Source organism: Protobothrops mucrosquamatus, unplaced genomic scaffold (genome assembly GCF_001527695.2).
Source record: "Protobothrops mucrosquamatus isolate PMUCROS unplaced genomic scaffold, P.Mucros_1.0 scaffold_13, whole genome shotgun sequence".
NCBI classification, from domain to species: Eukaryota; Metazoa; Chordata; class Lepidosauria; order Squamata; family Viperidae; genus Protobothrops; species Protobothrops mucrosquamatus.
In genome coordinates this window covers 385981-411328 of record NW_015386089.1, presented here as the reverse complement: position 1 = coordinate 411328, position 25348 = coordinate 385981, and the positions used below count along the sequence as shown (strand labels likewise).

Below are 25348 nucleotides of genomic sequence, written 5' to 3'. Positions count from 1 at the left end.
TGGTTTAATAATGCAGACATAGGTACCCATCATACTGTTCTCAGAGAATGCCACTTTATCCAAAGTAGACAAAAGAGAAGTAGAAGACTGGAGGCTAAAACATATAAGGAATGGTTGCTGGAATTGGATATGTCTGGTTTAATGAAGAGAAGGACTAGGGATGACATGATAACAGTGTTCCAATATCTCAGGGGCTGCCACAAAGAAGAGGGAGTCACGCTATTCTCCAAAGCACCCGAGGGCAGGACAAGAAGCAATGGATGGAAACTAATCAAAGAGAGAAGCAATCTAGAGCTAAGGAGAAATTTCCTGACAGAGCAATTAATCAGTGTAACAACCTGCCTCCAGAAGTTGTGAATGCTCCAACACTGGAAGAGACTGGACAATCATTTGTCTGAAACGGTATAGGGTTTCTTGCAAACCACCTTTGTATTTAAAAGAGAGGCATTTGATTTTGTAGAAAATAAAAATGATGGATGGACACTACCTCACACTGTCTGGAAAAAAGAGCAAAGATTTTGTAAGTGAGTATAACGTGCTTTCCAAAATTCTAATGAGCCTTCTGCACCTAAAGGAATGACTATAAGAACGGTTCGGTTTCTGTTCTTTCTGGTCAGAGGATCGAATTTTCGGGAAACACTGAACCTTACAACCGAACTGTACAGTGTGTAAATGACACAGTCAGGAAAAACTTCACCATTTGATTCAGGTAGATTTATTGTCCTGACTTCCAAATTGAGGCCAGATAGATCCAACTCTTTCTGCCAGTCTAGGGATATGATTTACATGTTTATATAAAAGATGTAGAAATGTATTTCTTTAGAAAAGAAAATAATGCCAAATAACAACAGATTAATATCTAATAGAATTAATTAAAATATCAAAAATAACCTTTGGTGGGAAGCTAATAGTGTTCCATGTGCCTGGGTGTATAGTCATGCTGGCCACCTGACGATGGAAATGTCTTCGGAAATGCTGGCTCCCTCGGCTAAGAAACGGTGATAAGCACCATCCTCTAGTCTAGAGTTGGACATGACTGGACAGGGGAAACTTTTACCTTTATCAAAAATAATGTGCAAGGGTGTGAAAGCTCATTTGCTGTGTCCTTGATTTAATTCTAATGTAGCTGTTAGCCTGCAGTGATGTAATTCATACAGTGCTTACTTTAGCTACTTAGAGCATTATGGAGAAAGCAGGGCAGATAATAACAATTCTGTTCTAATTACACTGGCTACCTCTGTTTGGCTTCAGTGTAGTGCTAGCTTTGAACTTTAAAGCACTCAACTTTGCAAGGCCAGGTTACCCAAAGGACCTCTTGCCTCCTGAGAACCTGCTCAAGATTTGATCTCGGGACCTTCTGTTGCACTGATAAATTATTTAATTTAACAGAAATATTACCTAGTTTATATTGGGACTTTCTTTCCATCGCTGGCCAACCACATACTTCCTAAAAGCACCCCATAACTATGTATGTAGGATACACTTAACCTATATAGTGGTACCTTGGTACTCACTTGCTTTGAAACTTACCAATTTTGATACTCAGTACATTTTGACACAAAAATTCTCATTGTTTGATACTCGACACACAAGCTAGAACTTGTTGGTGTCGGCTGCCATGTGGCTCACTACATTATTCCTTGTGGGAAAAATCTGTTTGGTACTCAGTGTTTTTAGTACTCATTGCACCTCCCGGAACCAATTAATGATGAGTGCCAAGGTACCACTGTATATTGAATGAAGTCATTTCTTCGGTTTTTACAGTACCTCAAACCAGAACCCAACTAATTAGGCTAAGGAAAATTTTGAAAAAAAGCCCTTCTCCAAGATTAAAAAAAAGCTTGCAGCTACATGATGTCCTACTAAACTTGGTGAAGTATATTGTATGAAAACAGCCAATGTATGAAAATAGGTTTTCATTATTGTTTAGTTCAGAATCCAGTAACAGAAATGTGCTGCTCCAATAAAGGCGGGCTCCATTCAGCCATCAATTTTAATTCCAGATCAAAAGAATCAAACATAAGTCATATTGAGTTAGGGAAACAATCTTCTTTATTTTTATAATTATTAATATTATACTTTGAATATTTTTACATTTTTCTTTCTATTTTTTTCCCTAAAGTGTCTGATCTCTTAAGAATTTTTTATCACAATGGCCAGTAGAAAAATAACCAAACTCTTAAAAACAAAGGCGCTCTTTAGCGCTTCCCATAAAGATCAGAAGAGAACCGTGGAACAGTGCAGAGTGGAGACACTTTACAGTATGGGGGTGAGGAAACAATGGGTTCAGAGCATATCACAAAGGGACTCACAGTTTATTATGTACAGAGCAATGAGTATCAATGGCTGTGCAAGTGCCCTGCTTTGAATTAAACAATTGGGAATGCGAGGCTGAGTCATAAACCCTGTATAGAGGTTTGTAGTAAATACGTTTTCTCCAGTGGTGCTTAATTTTAATTTATACTTGATTGGCTTCTGTTATGACCCACCAAGCAGCAAAACCTCTTTGGGAGTATAATGGAACTGGGAAGTTGGAACTGTTGCTTCATCTTTCCAGTTGGGAATAAAACTTAGGAATTTGAGGGAAATTATTGTTTTTCTGTGAAATTTATACTCTAGCAAGTGATTTAGAAAATCATTTCCCCAAAAAAGCGATGCGGGAAAAAATATTTTAAAAGACACTCATCTTGGCTGTTTCATCTCAGGGGAACATATCAGTAGTATATCCTGTTAAATCTAGTTTGTTCTACTTGTTATCCCAGTCTCCAATATAAACCCAATTGACTGGCGTTGCTTAGCAATTCACTGAAGATACCAAGATTCTTCTGCCTGTTTGGATTGTACAAACGTATGGATTGGTATTTTGATAAAACTTTTTGGAAACTGCCAGACCCTGCTAATATAATGGGTTTGGGTTGGTAGGTCAAAAGTCATGCACCCTTTTCTTGTGTGATCTCCTTGCTCCCTTAGCTCTCCATTTGGAAGCATAGTCTCCAGGCTCACTTTCCAACATGTCTCATCACTTCTAGAGAAGTGACACATCTTCTCAATATTGTACCATGATAAAAGTGCTTCCACCCCCACAAAAGGGTCTGGCCTAGGCAAAAGTATCTATGCCTGGTTGCCCCTTTTCTTCAAAACTTGCCAGTTTCTGGATTGAATATTGCAGCTGTATACTCAGAACACAATGAATGTTTTAAATATCAGGTTTTTTTCTCTCACGTTTTCATATATCAATCAAACCAGATGATTCACAAAAGAATCCAGATGATTATCTTTATAACTGACCTCTTTTTTCTTCCTCCATTTCTTTTCCCTATAAATTCCATTGTATCATGAAAAAACTAGAACAGTGATGGCGAACCTTTTAGAGACCGAGTGCCCAAATGGCAACCCAAAACCCACCTATTTATTCGCTGGGTGCCAGGTGGGTGTGGCCCACTGGGTGGGCGTGGCTGTGGTGGTCATGGCAGACCGGGTGGATGTGGCCAAGGTGGGCGTGGTCACCTCAACGTTGCTCGTGGGGAGAAACGCCTGTGGGGGCCGGTCAGGGTTGGGGGAGATCCAGGTGGTCTCTGGCAGATGGGGTGGTGGGAAGGAGGCTCATCCTGAGGGGTGAGGCTCGGCAGGGTGGGGGTGCCATTGTCACAGGGAAAAGCGAGGCAGGGGCTGGGGCGGCTGCTGCCTGACACCATCGGCCCCTGCACACAGAGGCCAGCAAGCGCATGGGGGCCGACAATGTCCGTCAGCAGCCACAGCCTGCTGGCCCCTCGACTGGCGCACTCTGGGGCTCCGCAGCCTGCTGCCAGCAGTTCAGAGAAGCCACCTCTGAGCTGGATGGCCGGCCGACAGCTGAGGAGGCGATGCAGTGGGTCATGTCCGGGAAAAGTAGAGCATGCAAGGCCAGGAGGGTTGGGATGAGGGTGAGGGAAACCTGCAGTGCTGGGATGCATCCGGCCACATGGGACCTCAGCGAGTTAGCAGGCCGCTGGTTGAAGAGGGACGGTTGCCATCTCTGGGGCATGGCGTGCGTGCCCATAGAGAGGGCTCTGAGTGCCGCCTCTGGCACACGTGCCATAGGTTCGCCACTACTGAACTAGAACCATCTCCAATGTACTTAACACCACTTTGATTGATCTATAGCTGTTATCAATAAATTAATAAACTGACTTCCCCATCCTGCCTCAGCATCTTTATCCTTTATGCTTTACAGTTATTAAAATATTTTAAAGGAACTGTAATTTGCTTCAGGAGAGAGAGGGTGGGCATTTACTCTAGAGCGGACTTTAAGTACCTGGTGCCATCTCCAGATACATTGGTTATGCAGACTGAGGATCCAAAGGCAACCAGCTTAGGGAAGAATGTTCTAGAGCATTTTAGATATTGGCTTGGCTGATGTAGGAGTCCAGTGGTTACGGATTTGATTGCACGGACGTTTCAGTGTTCAGATCCAAATTCTAGGCTCTTTCCTACAAGACTGATATTGGTGCTCTACTGACAGCATCCAAAGAAGTTGCATCACTATGGCACCCAGGATGAAAGTTGGAGCCCCTTGGTCTTCCAGTAGCAGGGAACGATGTGTAAAGAAAGAAGACTCTTGCGTTACACTGGACTGACTTTTCCCTTCATACCTCATCTTCAATAGAAAAAGGGTGAGGGTTCTGTAGCAAAACACCGACTGACAGTCCTTCAGAAGAGGGAGGAGCAGTGAGAGTTCTGTTCAGATTATTTTCATTTGCTGTTATCTAGATTCTTGGGGAGAAGAAGAAATCTGACCTCTCACCACATGCACAGACATACACACAATCTATTATTTAAGAAATGTCCTATCCTTGAAACTATTTGTCAGGGATTAAAGAACAGAGAACTGAGCAACAGCTACTGTAATTTCCAAACTAGTAAACTGATGGTAAAAGAAATGCAGGCTTCTCCAGCCAAAGCCCTGATCTCTCTCTATGCAGTCGTGATTGGAAATGTTTTCCTTTCTGTACCCTAAAAACCCAGGAAGGCTGACACATTTAGACATCCACAAATCTCAGGGGAAGGGAGGCTTACTGGCCCATAACTGCATCCATTTTTATCCCGTGGGGGGGGGAATAGATATATGCCAATCATCCATGGCCTGATGTTGATCTGGACAGTAGGCTTAGCTCTTAAGACGTATAACCTACATTTCCATAGAGAAGCAAGCAATCTGTTGCTGTCCAGCAACAAAGCCACTCAGTCATCCTATCTTGTGGTCTACTCCTTCCCTTTTCACTTTTGATGGAACAAAAATAAGTTCGTTACGTATTTCAGTAGACAGCATGCTTTCTTGGCACCCATCTGAAAATAATCCGCCTCTTAAAAAAGCACCAGTTCATAAACAGAACTGAACAAATATGCACGGCTTGGACAGACCTGAGAATACTTCATTAAAAAAAACAAAGACATCTCCTTAGCTTATGGGAGATACTGTATGCATCCATCGTGCTCTATATGAATCCCCACATGTACCGGCATTTTAAGTTGTCTGAAGGGATTAACTGCCTACCATATTATCGCCCATATCTTTAGCCTTACACCCATTGCTGGCAATTCACACACACGTGTAATCCACATGCTCACACATATCACATAGGCTCACGCGTAGGTTGCCCTAATGGAGTAAAGGAGAGCCATCCCCCCGACTGCAAAGAAGACCTGGGACACAAAGATTGTTTTTCAAAAGGAAACTTGCTGCAGTGCCCTTTAAGAGAGGCCCCGCCCCTTGTGGTCCATATCCAGAAGTGTGCAGGGTGACAGGAGGGCTGCCCTCATTCAGCAGAGGTGTCCCTGGGGCCTCAAAAGGTATCAGAGCACAGTGTTCTCCGTGCAGCTGCCGCCCAGCGATGAGCGGAACGCCTGCAGCTGGGAGACCCCGTGAAGATGGACACAGGCAGCTGCAACCACCAAGACGTGGAAGATCTGGTGAGAATGGAACTAGAACGAAAGGAGAAGAGAGGCATTGGAGCCCAAGCTGCCTCATATTGACCATCACCACATTATGAGGTTTCTTTGTGTTCTTGACATTCACAAATGAAACAGAAAACAAAGTAGCTGTGGCTTCTGCAGCTTGTATGCCTCTAGTTAGCCCCACTCTTCCTCTGGATATGCAGAAAGAGGGGGGGAAAGAGGCGACGACAAAGAAATATGCTAATAAAGGAGAATATTTGTAGTTCAGGGTTGATATGAGGGGTCTTTGGTGCTCTCTGAGCTTGCTTGTTTTCTTGCAGATGTTTCATTACCCAAAGTAGGTAACATCATCAGGACTAGTGACTCAAAAAAATATGCAGTGAAACCACAGTTATTTTACTTCCCATTATAATAGAAGATATAACAGTAAAAAAAGTGCAGTGAAGCTACAGTTATTTTACTTCCCATTACAGTAGAAGATTTAACAGTAAAATCCGTCAACCCACAACCTGGCTATACTTCCTGCAAACCTCATGAAATTATTGCAACCATACAGTAAAAGGCATTCAGAGTACTGTAGAAGTTTTAGCCATCTGGACTGGATGACATCTAAAAGCTTTAAATTATTATATGTCTGTGAGCCAAATAACATCTGGCAGGTTGATGTAGCTTTGAAGATTTTTATGGCAGTAGGAATGTTCTTGCCTCCTTTGGTGAACAAAGCCCACAGCATTGATGCTTCATCAGAGATACGTTTCATGTTTTTGTGCCAGATTGTAGAAGCTTCAAATGTTAGGCCAGGTTATTTCAAGGATGAAATCTTGTCTATATTATTATTATTATCATCATCTACCATTGAGGTTTGTAGTGCCTAAATGGCTCCAAAAACAAAAAAAAACTTTTTGGTTTTGGAATAGTTTATTGTGAATTTTTCTTCACAAATTTTTCCCCGCTAGAGCGTGTAGACTTCTTCTAAGGCCAACAGGGAAGAATGGCTGCATTATCATCCTAGAGAAGCATAGTGAGTGGTTTATTTATTGTTAAGTTTAGTAGGTGGAATTCTGCTTTGATTAGGTTTGTAACTCTTGACTTCACAAATATGAAAAAGAAGAAGGGCCAGAAACAGTCTTGGTTCTCTCCTTTCTGAATTGAGATATCAGCAGAAAGTGACCATTACTACCACATCTAGGTCATGGGTCTGAGAACTGGATTGGTCTCTGCTGCAAGGGGGATATTCTCTGCCAAAGGAACAAGTACACTGCCCTGAAATGCATCTGATCAGCTGTGATTGGCCCAGCAGCTGAAACCCTTTTTGGACAGAGTTGCCCTGACCTCAGTACACTATGTCCTAGTGATCCCACTTAGATCACTGCATTACTCCAGATTACTACTGGGTACTGTTTGGTTCTGCTCTTGGAAGTGACTAGTAGTTGAAAATGGAGAGATAAGGCTGTAGAGAAGAATATACTTCACATAATGCTAATCCCCAAATAATCACACTAGGTACCTATATGTACCAGCTAGATGTTAAAGTTTTAGTATGGATGTTTAAGACCATTAATAATTTGGATCCTGATACTTCAAGAAGCGCTTATCCTTGCATGTATTTGCCTTGAACATTAAAATCTGCTCTCAGGAACCCACAGCTGAGAGAGATGGACTAAGTTAAAAAATCAGAGAGGATTCTGCCTTCAGGATTTGTGATTTAAGGTCCCTAGCCGAGCCAAGCATTAAGTGTACTCATACTCTGGTTTCTCTTCAGATCATATAAACCTGTCATCTAAGTGTTTTGCAGCACTTACTGTGTTTTTCAGCAATTTTATACACTGTGTTTCCCCCAAAATAAGACCCAATCGGAAAATAAGCCCTAGCATGATTTTTCAGGACGCTGGTAATATAAGCCCCTACCCAAAAATATGCACCAGTTAAGACTGTCAGCCAAACAGACACATTTAGTACCATATTTCCCTAAATATAAGCCCTAACTGGAAAATAAGCCTTAATGCATCTTTTGGAGCAAAAATTAATATAAGACCCGGTCTTATTTTGGGGGAAACATGGTACTTACATGCAAACATAATTACCGGTAAATACATTAATTTTGCATATATTTGACTTGGTGGGGTTTTTTTTTTTTAAAAAAATCTTGCTTTTATGAATTGCACTCTGTCGCATCCCCTGGGCAGGCTATCATTCTCCTGCTAAAAAAGGGGGAGGGGGCAAAATGTCACTCTACCTATTCTGGGAATGTTGCCACGTCACCATTTCTCTTGTTTGCAAAAACATTGCCTACCTTGTCTGATTTGGTTTGTGCCCTCACAGCTTGCCAAAGCAAAGTATTTATTTTAATCTGCCTCCTGATATTTTGGACATGGCAAAATCAGATGTCAAATCTTGGTATTTTACCTCAGAACAAAGCTATGGATTTTACCAAGAGGAAAGTTAATGTGGAACTCATATGAAGACTCACTCTCAGTTTCAGCTTAAATACCTCCATCCCTCTTCCATAGTTTCTTGCCAAAGACATACCCAGATGTCACACTTGCCCGGGAAGAAACGTTCAGGAATGCGGGCAGCATACAAGCCCACTCCCAAGATGTAGAGGACTGCCATGAGGAAGAGCCAACCAATCTGTCCCGCTGTCGTGGCCTTGATAAAACCTTCCGTGATCATGAAATGGAGGGTGGGCACCAGTCCACTCAGCCCTAGGCCCAGAAATACACCTACCCCAAAAAGAAAGAAACAATGTAACTTGGAAGGACAGTTCCATGGCTTTAACATCAATCCAGCTAATAAAATCTTAACCGCCAAACTGGAGTTTTAATGTTGATAATGAAAGAGCAGCTGTCACAAAGTTAAACAAGAAGCAGACACATTTTTTCATATTGAACTGATGATGTTGGCATTAGCTATCATATTATGATAGTCATTGTTTCGTTCCTGCATTTTTTATATTAACTCAATATGCCAACCATTCCAACCCTGGTTCCCTCCAGATGTGCTGGAATTACAACAACTTTTTCATGTCGGTCTTTCCTCACATTTGGACAATGTTAGGTCTGGGAAGGTTGCATTATGCTAGGTAAATTCCTCTATAATCTATATTATATAATAATTAGTTTGGTTTCCAATGATCAGCTTATGAGTGTTGTTTGTATACCAAAAAGGGCACAATTGAAAACTACAAGAAAGGTTTTGGAATCTTGACACCCCTAAGATTTGCAGAAGCATAGAAATAGGGGATTCCAAAAGCCACACAAACTGTTGTGGGAAGGGAGGGGTGGAAAGACCAGGCAAAGGAAATGTAACCAAAAGACTAGAAAACAACCAACAGTATTCCCCATCTTTTATAGGTTTCTCGACATAATGTAGCAGTGTGAGGACTACTTATGCACTCAAATCAAGAATAGTTACCTGCCCGCACGGCCCGATACTGTGGTGTGGCAAAATGATCCCACTGCGACACCGTGATAGCAGTTATACCCAGCACACAGATGATGATGAGGTAAATGAGCTGGGGTTGTGGTGAGCAGTAGAACGAGTAATACAACCAAGGAACAAAACTGCCCATGGTGAGCAGGGCAATTCCAGAGTAATCCAATCTGCACGGAAGGTACCACAGAAAGCAGGGTGATCAGTAGACATCAGGCAGAGTGCAGGGCTTGGTGTGTAAAGTTTAAAATACAGGAGCCTTTAAACTATTTTACTAAAGTACAGGTCTCTATAGTCACAGTGTGGACAAGATATTGTGAAGGACCTTTGGCCTTGATTCTACTGCCAAGATGATCCATGTTATGGGAAGCATGTATGCAGACATCATAGATAGCAAGGATTGTACCTACATGCTGGTTTCTACAAGGAAGAATCACATATTTTGCCACATTATGAACTAGTCACTGATGTTGTCATCTTCTCCTAAAATGGAGACATTCTTCATAGGTATCCCACTACAATCCCTGCCGCTTAGTTTTTACAGGTTTCAATTGCACTAATCAGAAACAAGAAAGGAATCGTTACGGGTATTACAAATGGCCAGGGCTCTTTCTCAGGCCTGCACCCCTTGTGGCCCACTGTGTCAGCCTTCAGATTCCCACCTAGGACAGCCTTTGACTTGGCTGCCTGGGAATTGTCCTCTCAACAGAATCAGGAAGTGCTCAGGAGGTGAAAAGCTGCATTAGACCAAATGAAGCTCATCTGTTATTGGCTCAAGAAGTCTTGAGGAAAAGTGCTGTCTATTGGCTTCCTTCAGATAAGCAACAGCACAGTGACAGCCCCTTCTGAAATCCACCCAATATCTCTTGTGTAACACTTGTGTATGGTATATTTACCATAAATATACTTTGTGACTTACTGTCCTTGGGCAATGTTTCTCAACCTCAGTCACATTAAGGGATATGGACTTCCACTCCCATAATTTTGGGAGTGGAAGTCCATACATCTTAACATTGATGAGGTTGAAAAACACTGATTTATAGTGCTGCAACGAACATCACTTTAGGGGCATAGTTTAAAAAATGAATCAGATGACTCCCAAGATACGACTTCAATTGGAGCATAGCATTTTTATTAAGTTCCAAATGTTGAAACATCAAGTGCGAAGTCCTATCAGGACCCTGAATTGTTTCCAGATGCTGCATGGTGCAGCCCAGACAATGGCATACCAGAGTCTTGATGCATCTCCATTACTTGCTGCTTGCGTACCACAGAACAGAAGAAAAAAGTTGGGGATAGGGAGACTGGCAAACTCCTGACAAATTCCAATATCTGATTGGTCATATGCTTTGGCTTGATAGGGATTTTCTTTTACAATAAGAAAGGCAGTCCAGTTATCAGCCAAAGAAGAAATTTGCCTTGTATACTCTAAACATAAGTCCTCACACTTCGTTATGAGAGAAAATATATTGATTCTTAATTCTTGCCTGCTGGTCACATGCCCCAGATGTTTGCAGGAGGATGGAGAGAGGAGGGGAAATCAACTTACTTGGAGAAGGTACGAGAAACTTTCTCAGAGTGGCAATAGACTGTGTGGAATAGCCAGGAGAAACAGAGACAGAGAATGGCTCCGAGGAAAAACATGCCAATGACCACACGCTCCTGGATGGGGGCCACATATTTCATGTTAGGACTGAACATGTATCCAATGCCCAAAACCAGGAAGAAGAGGAACCCTGAGGAAAGGGAAGAAAGTTACCAATATATAAATGTTTCTGCATGTATTCAAATACTGGGACACGCTTGGAAATGGGAGACATACATCTGGTTTGGCAGGGACTGCAAGGATCATTTCTGAATCTACCCCTGAAGAGACTCCATTTCAGGAACTTCACAGACCTTTTTCAAGTTGGGAGAATCAATATGTGAAATGGGAGACTGAAGAAGTACCAGTGGTTTCTGGTGTGAGTCATGCTTGACTGAAGATGTCTCTGAAAACAAGTGAAGATGACCGCTATGAAGACAAAAGACCAGTGAACAGATTGATTGTTCGAGTCTCTCCAGAGAAGGGGAGAATTGGAGATTGCCTATGAGTGCTCTGGATGGCAACACCTCATGAGAAACACAAAACAGCAGTCTCCAACTGGTTTGACCGCTAGGAGCCAAGCAAGACAACATCTTTGTTCTGAGCAGCAGTGTAACCTTTCATAAGGTCACTAAGTCAGCTGGATTCACTTTCTAATCACCATTGGAAAGGTTCAATTTAATTATTTATGGATGTTAGAGACCTTCAAAATGGCAAGCTTAATTTGACACCTGGTGAGTTATTTTTTCTTAGATTTAAGAAACTTTAAGCAAGAGACTTAAGAATTTAAAATAAATTTGAAAAATATAGCAGTAGTGTATGGCATTTACAAAGCAAACTGGTGAAAGCTTTGAAGGCTTCTAAATGCCAAAGAGTGATGAAAGATTGAACCCTGTGATTTGTACAGGAATGATTTAAAGATCAAGATTGTACACAATGAAAATAAAGAATGTAAAGTTGGATTATTTGACCAGGGATAAACTATTTGTTTGATATTTCAAGAAACTCACAATGGACTTTTTGCTGAACTAGGATCCAAAAGATGATGATTTCTGGATTGTGTATAGATTAAAGGCTGTGGGGAGAAGAGGTGGGTTGTTGGTTTTTTTGTAACTTTAAAAGAGGATGAAAAGTTATTATATTTGCTTATGCTTGGTATAATGAAGGTTGGATGTCACTAATTTATTACTGTCTTAACTGTTTGTTTGGGTTTTTTGCACCTTCTGAACTTTTATTTTTTTCTTCCAGATTAGTTTGTATTAGCTTTACTATAATAATGTTATTGAAGTTTTATTAAAAACTTCAATAACGTTATTAGAGATAGAAAGTAAGCAGAAGAGGGAAAGGCCAAATACTTGACCAAAGCTGGCCACTGAAGTAGCCACTGAGTTAGTCCTGCATTTATCATGTCACCAATAAACCTGATTTGGGACAACAATGGTCTTTCAGACTGTAGGACCTGCTTTTACATATAAGTCCTCAAATGTATGTATTACAAGAGATGGAGCATGCCTGATTGAACTGCCTTACTCCTGGTAGTTAGAGAAACTTTCTAGTATCAGCCAGTGTCAGATCAGATTTGGTGCTGGACATCTCATGTTGAAAGAGGATTTTAAGATCTAAGAGTTCATTGTTCCCAAGAAACTGGGCAGATGTGATTATGTGACAAGGCATCCAAGAGTAAATGTTGAAGACACTATCGTCACTGGGGTAGTTGCAAAAATGTATGTCTCCTCAATGTAGAATTCAAATAGCTTTTTTAAAATGCTTTTTTTATTTAGTAGGCATGTTTTCTTAATGCAAAATTGTCCCAACTAGATACTGGTAGCTCTAGCAAGTTGTACAATAAGGATACAATCCATGGACCAAAAAGCTTTGTATGGCAGTAGAATCAATTTATCACATACAAACTGGAACTCGTGAGACTTCCTCTGTGTGAAAACAAACTTCTTTCTCTACCCTTGTAGTTACTTTTATAGCAGTGGAAGGGCAATTTGCTTTGGCTTCTGGTGAGTGAAAGAACAAGGCTGGATAGAAGAGGACACTTATATCCTGATGTCCTTTCACTCCCTAGTGATCACTGTGGAGGGAAGACAGAGGAGGACACTTGGCTTAGAACAGGGCCAAATTTTCTTTCATAATGCCAAGGATTTATTTTTTTACAGATGACATCATTTTCAGTCATTTTTAGCAAAAATTGGGGTGGGTGGGGGAACTGAGGGACGAGACATCTCACTTGGAAGTCCACAAATTAGGGCAACCCTACAGGCCAAAAATATTGTCACTCCCACAGTAAACCATGGGATTTCCCCCCCCCCCAGAACCATAAATGACTTTTGCTAGGATATATAGGTAGTCCTCAACTTACAAACACCATTGGGACCAAAATTTCCATTGCTAAGCAAAGCTTAGTCATTGCTAAGTCATGAAGTGAGTTTTGTCCAATTTTATGGATTTATTTTTTTTTTGCCCTGGCTGTTAAGTGAATCAGTGCAATCGTTAAGTGAATCTGGCTTCTCCCACTGATTTTACTTGTCAGAGGTCATTTGGGAAGGTTGCAAACGGCGATCCCAGGATCCCAGGATGCTGAACTGTGGTAAATACATGCCCATTGCCAAGCACCCAAATTTTAATTACGTGACTGTGGGAATGCTGTAACAGTCATAAGACTAAGCAATCTTTTTCTGTGCCATTATTACTTTGAACTGGTAGCTAAATGAATGGTTGTAATTGAGGACCACCTATATAATCTACTTGGTTCATATAAGATGGTAATACAAACCCAGGCAAATAACGATCCAGTCAGTCACTAAATCTCATTGGTGTCAGGTGGACACCACTGGAGAGTCATAACTTTTAGCCAAATTTTATGCTGGATGTGTTTTGTTTAAAAAAAACACAGTGAAAAAGTGGAAACCAGAGTTTTATGCAATGGAATGCAGTTTGTTTCCCACCCTCTTTGTTCCCCCTCAGTCTATAGAGCTATACAGTCCTCTGCCCCATGACTGACCAAGCAGATGAGTCCAGATGTTGCCAGTCTCGGTGTGGAGCCGGAAGATGCTGCGGAAACAGGCGCGGAAGGAAGGCATGGGTGGCCGATGTCCATGCAGGAGGAAATCATTGTCTTTCAGCCAGTCAGGTAGCACATCATAGGGCATGACACGCCAGCGGCCTTCCCAAACCTGCAACAGCAGAAGAGAGGCTAGAAGAGACATAGAAGAAGCTTGCTTACCCCTCCTTCCGTGAGCTGAGAACATCAAAACAGTGAGTGCATTTTTATACTTGGGGATACGGTATTCCTCTTGGGGAAAAAAAACCCAACAACCTGGGAGACAAGAATTTCTAGCGTTTTCCCAAAGAATTTTTCTAGTGTTCACCTCATTGAGTCTTTTTTGCCTTCATTCCCTATAAGCCTGGGGGGGGGGGGAATTTTGAGGAAACGTTCAAGATTCCAAAGTGCTTTGAAGTTAGGGCAAAGTTGCACAGACCAACTCCCCCTCTCCCCCCCCCCCAAGATTTAGATGGGGCCCTCCAAATGTTCCAAGCAAATTGCTATTTTTCATGCCAAAGTGGAGGAGAGTAATAATGTCTACCAAGAATGAATTACGTTAAAAGGATGTATTGAATTTAATGTGATTTAAAATAAATCTGTTCTAGTTTAAATGCACTGTCTGGACCTGTCTCTTTTTTTCTGATGCACAGCCACCATATGCCACCCAGAGCTAAAGTGTGGACTTCATCCTGAAAAAAACCTTGAACACCCCTAAGGTAAATCAAACCAAATGAACTACACGGCCATATAGATATTTAGTATGGAGACGCACTCACTTGCCTTGATCCTGTATTTTGAAAATGGGTAGTGGGTATCTTCCAGCTGATATTTAATTTTAAAGAAACTATTATTATTTTTTGCATTGGGAAGTTTCCAATAATCTCCAGTTAGAACCTCTTGCTATAAAAAAAAGCCTATCTCCCCCCCCCCACCTCACAGAACTGTTATGAGGATAAAATGGGCAGGATAAAAAGGAATGCTACATCTATTGACTTGAGCTCCTTGAAGAAAGACAAGATATAATTATTATTATTTTTATTTTTAAAGATCATGATTAAACCACAGCAGGCATCATCAATCGCTTTCACGCTCTTCTTTAACAATGTTCTGGGTTCACGATCCCTTCTGCTTTGCTTGTTCCTTTGTTAGATGCAGAAGCAAGTGAGCAGAGCTAGCCCTGCTTCCCAACAGCATTTTACTTTCCATCTTGATTGAATGTCTGGTTGAAAACAAGCATTTCCTCCAATGAGGGGAAAACTACTGTAATTTCTTACTGTTAAAATCAAACAGTTTCTATCATAAAAATGTGGCAAGTCTGATCATGTAAACTTTTTTAAAAAGGCAAAGCGAGAATATCCTGGAGAGACAGCAGCAGAAGCAGCTGCCGCAGTCTGGGCAACTTAGAGATAGTCCAGACAAGAAACCCCAATTCCTTCTGTAGATTCAGCTGCCTCTTATTTAACTGTCACCTCATCTGCAGCTCCTCCTCCTCCTGTTTCTCAAAAACAGCCTCACAGACCATCACAGAGAGGGATGCAGAGGTAGAAAGAGCTGTTTGCAAAATAATGGCAATAAAATCAAATAACCATCTGAGTCGGGATGGTGTACTGACCCAAAAGCCTTTTTTCAGGAACAAGCCATCTTTCCAGGATGTGGGCACCACTGCATCATTTAGAGGCATGGAAACAATGGGAATTATATTACTACATACACAACGTGAAATTACAGCTGCCAATTTTTTAGCTTTCATATGCAACAAGTTCTTTCCAAGAACCTAGGATTCATAATGTATCAGTGCATTGTTGTTGTTGTTAATCTTCAGTTTGATTTACAGTCTGGGACTGGTAAAAACATAAACAATTCAAGTCCTAACCAAGAACCTAAGAGCTGTTAAGGTAGTGTCTGAGTATATAGGTAGTTCCAAGTAGGGTGGTTTTTTACATGATATTCAAGTCTAATAAGTTCACAATTTCCATGTATCTAGGCAGCCGTGTGGGTATTGCTTCAAGGGCTCCTATTACTATTGGTACATTATTATTGTTATTGTTGCTATTAATAATAATAGTATTTCATACCAACTATGGAGATATTTTGAGATGTAATTTTCCTCAGAAATTGCAGCTGTTTAAACAACAGCAACAACTATTGCTCAATTTTGGGAATCAGTGGGTGCAATTTAATAGTGCTATGGGTCTCTGCAAGGACCATATTGCCAACTCTGGCCTTACAGAGGTTCTGGGAATGTCATGGTGCTATTTGATGCATTTCTACTCAGAAGTCTAAGGAATTCAATAAAGCTTATATTCAGGTAAATGGATATAATATTATGACATTATCTCAAGTTCTAATTCCATTGTACCAAATTCAATAGAGGTAATAGGAAACTGTCTATTAATCACACGTCTTCCCTTTGAGAAGTAAAGCAGGTAGAAGAAAGGAATAACAGGGTAAGGTGAGATTCATTTCCTAGCCTTCTTAAAAGTTGTTCATTGCTGATCCACAATATCTAAATGATGCAGTGAGGAACTCTAGACCCTAGATATAATGATCTTATTTGAGAAGGGGGCTCTTACATAGTAATATATATGTCATTTTAAAATGTAATAAGCCAGTCCTTCTGCATTTTGGTGACCTCTTACTTTGTTGAGTGGCAGCCTGGATTTCTGCTCTAAAGCCCTGGCTTAGGGATCCCATTGATGGCTACTAAAGTAGGAAAGTAATAAGGCTGCTTTGACTTTGGAACAAATTGCTGGGAGTCCCAGATAAGATATTTTACATGCTAGAGTTCAGTCAATTTTGAAAGTAGACTGAACATAGCTTACAAATACGGACAATACTGATCCAGGAGGAGACTGTTTCTGACTTTTCTTAGTTCTCACTTGCCTTCATCCGACAATGGTCTTTGGGAAAGTAGTCCACCTCCAGGTCTTTGGAAAAGTAGTCTTTGGCGCTTTGTGCTGCCTTATGTCTCCTTCCCATGGCCTCCCTCAGACGCGGACCTGAAGGGAACTCAGCTGGGTGACTGACTTGCAAGTCAGAAGAGTGAGTCCACAGCATCTCCAATTTTGCTTCTCCTGGTCTCCCTGGTTCTGGGTAATGTGGCCAGATGGCCTTGCCCCTCTATGAACCCGTCCAGAAGCTGGCTCAGAACGGGTTGTCATGGCAGAGAGGAGACTCTCTTCCCCGGGGTAAAGGATGAAAATCTTATGATTCTTCCACTCCCAATCACTTGGCAAAAGGGGCTATTTTTCCCAGCCTGGTAAAGCTGAGAAGGAAAAGGATGTTGATCAGCAGCTGAAGTCATAATGATGCTTCTTGGAGTACTGCTGTGACATATTGGCTTGCCTCAGAATCAATAGGGCTCATTCAAGAGTTGACTGCTGAACAACAGTTGTAGAAGAATGAAGTTACAAAGGGGGTGGCACCCAAGAAGGCTTTATGTAATGTATATAACTTGCCTTCAAAACAAATTCTTCCATCTTCTCCATGGCATGCTGGGCCTGAAGTGGCAACATCAAAACCCGCACAGGATCTGGACCAGTGTCTTCTTCCTCTAACTCTGGATCATCTGATCCCCAACCTGTGGGCTCCACCTTCATTTCAACGCCATCCTGAAAAAGAAGATGCATACACTGGCCAATGGAATTCTATAGAAAGAGAGATAACGTGAGAAGAGATAGGACAAATGAAGGAAAACCAGGAATAACATTTCCCTTTTCTGCTATATAGTGCAGTAATCTACTGATAGATTAACAGAGAGGTTCAGGATCCCTTCCCTCTTAATGCAAGGGTAAAGGATAGGCCCAGAAATAAGATAAAGGACTTCCTCCTTCAAAGACTCACAACCCAGAACAATTGGTTTAGATTTGGCTTGCAGGGCTACCCTATCAACCAGCTACTAGATTCAGAGCACCGAGAATCACCTACAGGCTCTATTTATGAGTTTGCAGTCCACTGCTGTAGACATGCTAGCTTTTCATCTGCTCTGTTGGATATGGTGTTTGCAATGCTACGGTTCGAAGACCAGGAGGAGACAGAATAATGGAACTGATGTTGAGTTGGTTCATAAGCCAGACAGAAAAATTACTAGTAAGTGCTGCTCTGGCCAGAAGTCATAGTTTCAGCTTTGAGTTCTGACCTTTCTTGAATCCTCAGCCCAGCAAAGCCATTTTCACATTCTTAGACAAATGTAATTGGCTTTAGAGAACAGAGTTTGGGTCATGATGACTGCACACAAAAGAAAGATGCAGAAGACAGTATGTAATAAGAAGAGAGACCCAGTGGGTGGCCTCCCTGATACTCACCTGGCCAGCATTCTCTTGTAGCAAAGGTCTCATTTCAGCCACAGCCTCCTCCCCCAGGTACCCTGCGCACCACCCAGCCCGCTCCTTCAAGGGCTCCATGATGGGGGAGGAGGGGGGCATACAGTTGAAGCCTCTTCACAGGCAGAGGCTCAGTCCCATCTGCAAGCCACCAGCCCCATCGTCCCCACTGTCTCTGTGAGAAAGCAGAAGGGGTAAGGGATGCAGAGGGATGAATCTCTGGATCCTTCTGTTCTCCTTCTCACCTGGTGATCTGCCATTTCTCCCCCATCAGCTCCTATTTCCCAAATCATCCTGCATGCTTGTCCATAAGAGCTGTGCTCCACATCCTACCCTTTCCCCTTTGTCCCCCTGAAATCTTTACCTCTCTTCAGTTCAGTTACTTCCCCAGTCTCTTTTGTTTTTATTCCTCTAAAATCCCTACCATCCTGTCATTCCTTGTCCCTCTAAAATTTGATAACTTGCTCCCTAGTTGTATTGATCTGAACTCTAAATATTGGTACTCTTCACCCTAACCATTTAAAGTTCTGCTTGCAACCTGACCTTGCTCTCAGCAAGGGGCCAGGGAGAGGTTTATCTGCTTCCCCTAGATTCCTAATATGGTACAGAGAAGCAGTAAGATCTGTGCCATCCCATGGTTCACTTCCCAATAGTGGGTGATACACAATCTTTTGAAGATTTGTAAGTGGAATCCAAGGAATACGTGGTTATCTATAGCCATTCCTTGGTCTCCCTTCCTTGCTACCCAAGCATGGTTCACATTTATCATCTCATCAACCCCCACAAAACCACTCTTTGGATGTTTCCTTTTGCCCCATAGCATCCCTGGCCATACCTCGTCCCCATTCCCTTGAGGCCCTCCCAAATATTTCTGCCCTCCCTTCCCCTCTCCGTTGCTCCATCACCTTTCTTTCCATTCTATTCTCCCAGCCCCTTCATTATACCCTCACCCAAAAGCCCTAGCAGCAGCATCGGGACCCAGCTGCCCCTTAAAACCCCTCCTCCCGCTCCGATAAGCCTTGGCACCTGCCCATCAAATTCGGATCACTTCCTGCCAGAAGCCGAGCATCCTCGCCTGCTTGGATTGGGCAACGCGTTGGGAAAAAAATCCGGTGCAGATAACTTCCGGCTGATGCTGGAAGCCTTCCTTTGATTGTTGCCATGGTGACCCTTAAGGAGCGGTGCCCTTTGTTTTTGTAGCGTTCGGCAAGAAAATGGAAGAACAAATCGTTTTGCAGCTGGCGGGGTGCAAAAGGGGAGGGTAATCTTTTGCATCTCGTGCAGAAGTTAATACGTTTGCAAAAGATCCGGACATTTAATCTCAGGCACAGGTCTGACTGAGGTCTGCCCGCAGAAATCGTGTGGAGGAATTCTGTGCGTGGATAACCCCGTTTTTACGAGGAAAAAAGCGGTGTGTGTGTCGGTTCAGCTGTGTACGTACCGTGTACGGGGGAGGAATTATATATCTCGATGCAGTTGCACAATTGAATGAAGGCAGGTTTAAACGCACCCGCCTCGGTTGGGAAAAGTTTGATGTGCTTGTGTCTGGGAAAGTTAGACACAGTTCCTAAATCTTCTCCATAATCCCGTTTGAAGGCATCTGTATGAATCAACCGAAGGACTGCCATTGCCCTCCACTGATTACATTCCAGGAGTGGCAATTAAGGCAGCCGGATGGGATCCTTTGGAAGAGCCGTTCAATTTCCACTAGAGCTGTAATTCTCAAGCCCAGAAACTTTAAGATGCGTGGAAATCAACAATTCCGAGAGTGGAAGTCCACGCATTTTAAAGTTGCTGATAAAGTTGTCGAGAAACGCGGCATGACAATGGAACCAATAGTAATTTTATTCGACAGGAATTGGTGAAGCGGGAGTGAAACTGACAAGGAAAAGACATGTGACACAGGTTCCCTGATTATTATTTTTTTTAAAAAAAATCCCTACTTGATTTTGCATATTTTAATTAGGCTTGGAGTTTCAATTTCCAAACAGGTGTATATTAATGTTTACAACGTCAATCTGCCACTTTTCAATTGAAAACCATCAGAATTTACAAAAGGTTTATGCGAAGGCAGTTGGATTTTGAAGGACGACAGCTGCAATTTCCTAAATATACCTATAGGGGGCAGAAACGATTGTTATGGCTTAGATTGGACCACCATTTCCTGGAACCGTTTTGCAAGTCCTTCCCATATGGTCTAGCGGTTAGGATTCCTGGTTTTCACCCAGGCGGCCCGGGTTCGACTCCCGGTATGGGAAGAAAGATTGTTTTTGTGCTTGTCATTCTGATTTTTAAGAATACTGTTGCAATTTTTTTTTCTAATTTCAAAATACCGTATACTTTTCTCTGTCCTTTAAAACCGAAACTACACATATTGAAAATGAAAACGACAACGAGCGCTACAATATCAATTTAGATTGCAAGACACAAAATTACGTCTTCTCCCATATGGTCTAGCGGTTAGGATTCCTGGTTTTCACCCAGGCGGCCCGGGTTCGACTCCCGGTATGGGAAGAGCATGTTTTCTTTTTAAATTTTAAAATAGCTTTCTTCCCTTACAAATACTGTAGTCTTCCTTATTAAAACCATTAAAACCCACTGAAATGTCAAACTTGCTTGATTACAAAAAGAGCAGGGTGTCAGGTTCAAAAGTGTTACCTTTCAATATAAGCAAGATTCTTAAAAGAGGACAAACAGAGTTGATACATCAACTGGGTAAAAGGAATTTGGAGGTGATTTGTATTCGTTTCCGAGAAATATCCAGATCGTTGATTTGTCAGAGGCTTCATAAAACGCGTCTGCTGTAACTTATAGATATAAAATGGGAAGCTCCTTTTCTTCATTTGGAAAAAAATAGACAGCAACTGCGTGAAAGTTCGTGTTTTCGTGAATTAGCAAATGGCACAGAACACAGGATACAATTTTACTATAAAATTCCAACTTTCCCATACCGGGAGTCGAACCCGGGCCGCCTGGGTGAAAACCAGGAATCCTAACCGCTAGACCATATGGGAGAGCGTGTAAAACTCTTTCAGCCACCCAAAAGTTCAATCTGATGATCCGGGTTAAATTCTGCCACTACCAGATTCGCAAGGATTAATTCCTCAGGCTGCCCATCGCGGAGAAAAGAAAAACCCGGGGCTGCGATTATATATTGTAAGCACACTGCCTATGATTATGTGGTAATATGATATTAATGGATAGACTTTAGGCAACTCCTCTAGGAAAGAGAGAGAGAGAGAGAAGACAGACTCCAATTCACTTCGGAGCATGTCAAATCCACATATCGGCCCTTAAGTTTGACGACGTTCGCCTTGAACAAAGGCCTCTTTGGACGACCCTGCGTGTAAACCAGGGGTAGTCAACCTTGGCTCTTTTATGACTCGTGGACTTCAACTCCCAGAATTCCTGAGCCAGCCATGCTGGCTCAGGAATTCTGGGAGTTGAAGTCCACGAGTCATAAAAGAGCCAAGGTTGACTACCCCTGGTGTAAACTGTGCTTCCCTTGCCGATGCTCGCGATCACTTCTCCAGCAAGGGAATTTCGGACTCAGGAAGGGCGGCAGGCTGGCCTTCTCATGGGCCGCACTAACCGGACAGAGGAAACCCTTCCCGGGTTTAGTCGCTTTGCTGAAAGCCGGGGAAAAGTGACTCGGAGGTGGGAGAAGAGATACCAGTCCCAGCCTCATCGCTTCTAATGACTCAGCTGGTGCTTAAGGAAGCGAACCCAGATGTGGATCCAAATGCAACTTCCCGTCCACCTCCCCCCCACCCCGGTTGCATTCGCCTCTGCTCGAGTCTCCGAAAACTAAAGATCCTCATCACCACCCGTGTTTGCACTGTTGATTTATTTGCACGACAGATTGGAGCTCGTATTGCAACTTTAGAGGCAATTTCAGTGTTACATAAGAAGAGGCGCGCGAACTGTAAAAATGTGGTCACTGCGACCTTCTTGTGCCACGCCAGGCTAGTTTGCCTTTTTAGGATCCCGAACTCAACCTCACCAAGAACAAGGCGCAGGTAAAAACCTTTGCCTTGTTCCTCCTTGTCCGCCGCCTCCCCCCTCTCCCACTTCCGTATCGCAGTACTTTTTGAAGGCAGCTATAAAGGCGTAGCGACCCCTATTGAAAGGCTAGGGAAGTACGCCTTTAAAGGTCCCATCTCGTGCAAATCTGGTCCCAGAGCAGCCTTTGGACGCCCGGGCGTTTTTTTCCTCCTCCCCCCCCCCAAATGCGTTCCTTCTCTCGTTCATGTCCTATCTACACACACATGAGAACGAGTTAACTATAAAGAGGCCAAACTGAATAATGTGGCTTCTCTCTTTAAAAAAAAACGCGAGGTGTCAGCAACAAGTTTTTTCTAAGATTCACTTCTTTTTGGGTCCCGAGGGACGAAACTGTCCTTCCATTAGTTTTTGATCCATTAACAAAAAGCAGAGGGGTTGCTTTCGTTGTTTTGCTAATGCTCGTGTCTCCACGGTAAATAACTTAGATTTTAGAAAAATGTAAAAAAAAAGTTACTTTTCCCATACCGGGAGTCGAACCCGGGCCGCCTGGGTGAAAACCAGGAATCCTAACCGCTAGACCATATGGGAGAAAACTGTTTCAAGCGTAACACAACTGGCTGATAGAGATAACAGCTCAATAAAAGCAGCCACATGTATCTCCTTGCCAAAAGTCTTTGAATTTCTTATACCAGTTACTATCCAATTTTTTAAAAATATTGGTAGCTTTGGTTAGCATCCCTAATGCACCAGGCTATACTTTTATTCTCTCACCCACTCCTCAGGAATAAAATCACTGAACTTGAAAGCCTTTTTAAGCATTTTCTGATCTTGCTTCTTTCTTGCACTTGGATAGTAGGCTTGACGGTTGTAGACTTTTTTTTGACTTTTTGTACTAAGACTCAAATATACAAAAGCTTTGTGTTCTGTGAAGGATTGGTATGAATCAGCCAGGTCTTTTTAAAGCTCAGCATGACTAGATGTGTCTGTCTTCTTTTTCTCCCCTCAGGGGGATTTGCAGTATGTTTGGGTTCATCGTGACAAACCCTTGCAAGGGAGGTACACCTCTTCAGCATTTGAGCTTACCTTTGTGGGGACCCTTTTGCTTCAATTTGCTGGACCAACTCCAGTAGATATAAGAAGGAACATCCCCACCTGAAACCCACAAATCCAGTTGCCTACTAAAATAGAATAGGCAACCAGTGATTTTTGAATAAGCTATGATAACTAGGTTTACCCAACAACACACTGATTTAGTGTGATGTCAACTCATTGGTAGCTTTATTAGATTTGAGGCAATTTCCAGTATTCTTCTAATGCCCTGTCCCTCAGTCTCAGTAACTTTAAAAGACTGGTTTAGGGGTTCATTTTCAAAATCATCACAACTTTGTCATAAGAAGAAATTAAAATATCAGCAACCACAATAGACAGAGGACAAATTTATATTAAAATTAAAACCATTCCCCTGCATTAGTTTCATTGTTGAATTTTTTCTTAAAGAGATACACATCCAAATAAGGCAATATAGGGGCCTATTTCTTTGGAGTTTCCATTTTTTTTCTTCAAGATATCAAATTTTAAAAACCGATCACAAATTAATCATAATCATGCAACTCTGTTTTTGGTTTGATAGATAGAAAAGTTTTGTTTATGATGAAAGCATATAAGATATATGAAAATAAGCTACAAATCAAAGACATTTGTTTCAATGCTTTATTTTATTATTATTTTTATTATTTTTATTTTTCCTTTTTTCTCTTTACAAACAAACAAAATACACATTACATTTTTTCTTTTTTCTTAACAATACTATGTCCTATATCTCTTACTTTTATTTACATTTATTTACATTACTTCTCATATTTTTTTTATTCCTCAATTCTAACCAGTTATAATACATATCCCATATCTCGTAAAATTCCGTAGCTTCTTGTCTTTTATTTCTAAGGTAAGTTTATTCATCTCAGCACAGTCTAATATCTTACCTATAATCATTACATTTGTTGGTATGTTCTCCCTTTTCCAACACTGTGCATATGCAATGCGTGCTGCAGTTATAATATGTATAATGATGTATTGGAGTCGTTTCTCAATTTTTGGGTCAATTATGCCTAATAGAAATATTTCAGGTTTAAGTTCAATTTGTTGTTTTGTTATTTCCTGTAACCATCTCCTCATCTGCTCCCAATAGATCTTTGCTTTGGGGCATTGCCACATGTGATAAAATGTTCCTTCTTTGTTTTTACATTTCCAACAATCCGGATTCATATTTTTATATATTTTAGCCAATCTTGCCGGTGCTAAATGCCATCTATAGAACATTTTGTATTGGTTTTCTTTGTATGCAGTTGACAATGTTAATTTATAATTTCTGTTCCATGTTCTTTCCCATTCATCTAATCTTATATTTCTGCCTATATTTCGGGCCCATGCTATCATTGGGCCCTTTACTATTTCTTCCTCCAATTCAATTTCTAATAGGAGTTTATAGGTTTTTGTTAAAAAATTTCCTCCCTTATTTGTCAATATTTTATCCAATTGTTGTAATGTCCGACTTATCCCATACTCTTCCATATCTTTGTTATATTTTGATTTTATCTGTGTATATGGCCACCAGTCAATAGTTATTCCCTGTTCTTTTAATTCGTCTCTTGATCTTAGCTTCCCTTGGTTATCTAATAATTCTTTATATCTTATCATCTTTGTTTTGTCTAGTGTGTTTGGGTGAATCATTGCCTCCATTGGTGAAATCCAAATTGGAATTTTCGTGTAATATTTTTTTTAACTTTTTCCCATGTCCAAATTAATGCATCCCTTATCTGATGTCGGAAGAAGTATGTGTGAGTTTTCTTGTCTTTTCCCCATAAAAAAGCATGCCATCCAGCTTGTAAATCATGACCTTCAATTGTTAAGATCCTTTTGTTTTCTAAGTTTATCCAGTCACTCATCCAAAGCAATCCCGCTGCTTGGTAGTAAATTTCCCATTTTGGGAGCTCAAGGCCACCTCTATTTCTACTATCC

At 41.5% G+C, this 25348-nt stretch overlaps 1 protein-coding gene and 4 non-coding genes across 5 annotated transcripts; 2 read left to right on the top strand and 3 right to left on the bottom strand.

Moving 5' to 3' along the window:
- Positions 1–5832: 5832 nt before the first annotated feature.
- Positions 5833–18406, bottom strand: LOC107297750 (adiponectin receptor protein 1-like). Its single transcript, XM_015827149.1, has 7 exons — positions 18308–18406; positions 17462–17614; positions 13962–14133; positions 10916–11102; positions 9349–9536; positions 8464–8657; positions 5833–5961 (listed from the first exon to the last, which is right to left on the bottom strand). The coding sequence occupies exons 1-7, from the start codon at positions 18404–18406 to the stop codon at positions 5833–5835; spliced, it is 1122 nt and encodes a 373-aa protein (XP_015682635.1).
- Positions 18407–20511: 2105 nt separating this feature from the next.
- Positions 20512–20583, top strand: TRNAE-UUC. Its single transcript has one exon. It is a non-coding gene; the product is annotated as a tRNA-Glu (tRNA).
- Positions 20584–20767: 184 nt separating this feature from the next.
- On the top strand, positions 20768–20839 carry TRNAE-UUC. Its single transcript has one exon. It is a non-coding gene; the product is annotated as a tRNA-Glu (tRNA).
- Positions 20840–21267: 428 nt separating this feature from the next.
- TRNAE-UUC lies at positions 21268–21339 on the bottom strand. Its single transcript has one exon. It is a non-coding gene; the product is annotated as a tRNA-Glu (tRNA).
- Positions 21340–22846: 1507 nt separating this feature from the next.
- On the bottom strand, positions 22847–22918 carry TRNAE-UUC. The gene has a single exon. It is a non-coding gene; the product is annotated as a tRNA-Glu (tRNA).
- Positions 22919–25348: the final 2430 nt, after the last annotated feature.

Bases quoted from the DNA above. Each gene is read 5' to 3' on its own strand.
- LOC107297750 (XM_015827149.1), bottom strand. From the start codon at position 18,406: ATGGAGCCCTTGAAGGAGCGGGCTGGGTGGTGCGCAGGGTACCTGGGG. The intron at 17,615-18,307 runs GTGAGTATCAGG...CTTCTTTTTCAG, and splicing joins TACAAGAGAATGCTGGCCAG to GATGGCGTTGAAATGAAGGT. The intron at 5,962-8,463 runs GTATGTCTTTGG...CTTTCGTTCTAG, and splicing joins CGGGCAAGTGTGACATCTGG to TTCCATTCTCACCAGATCTT.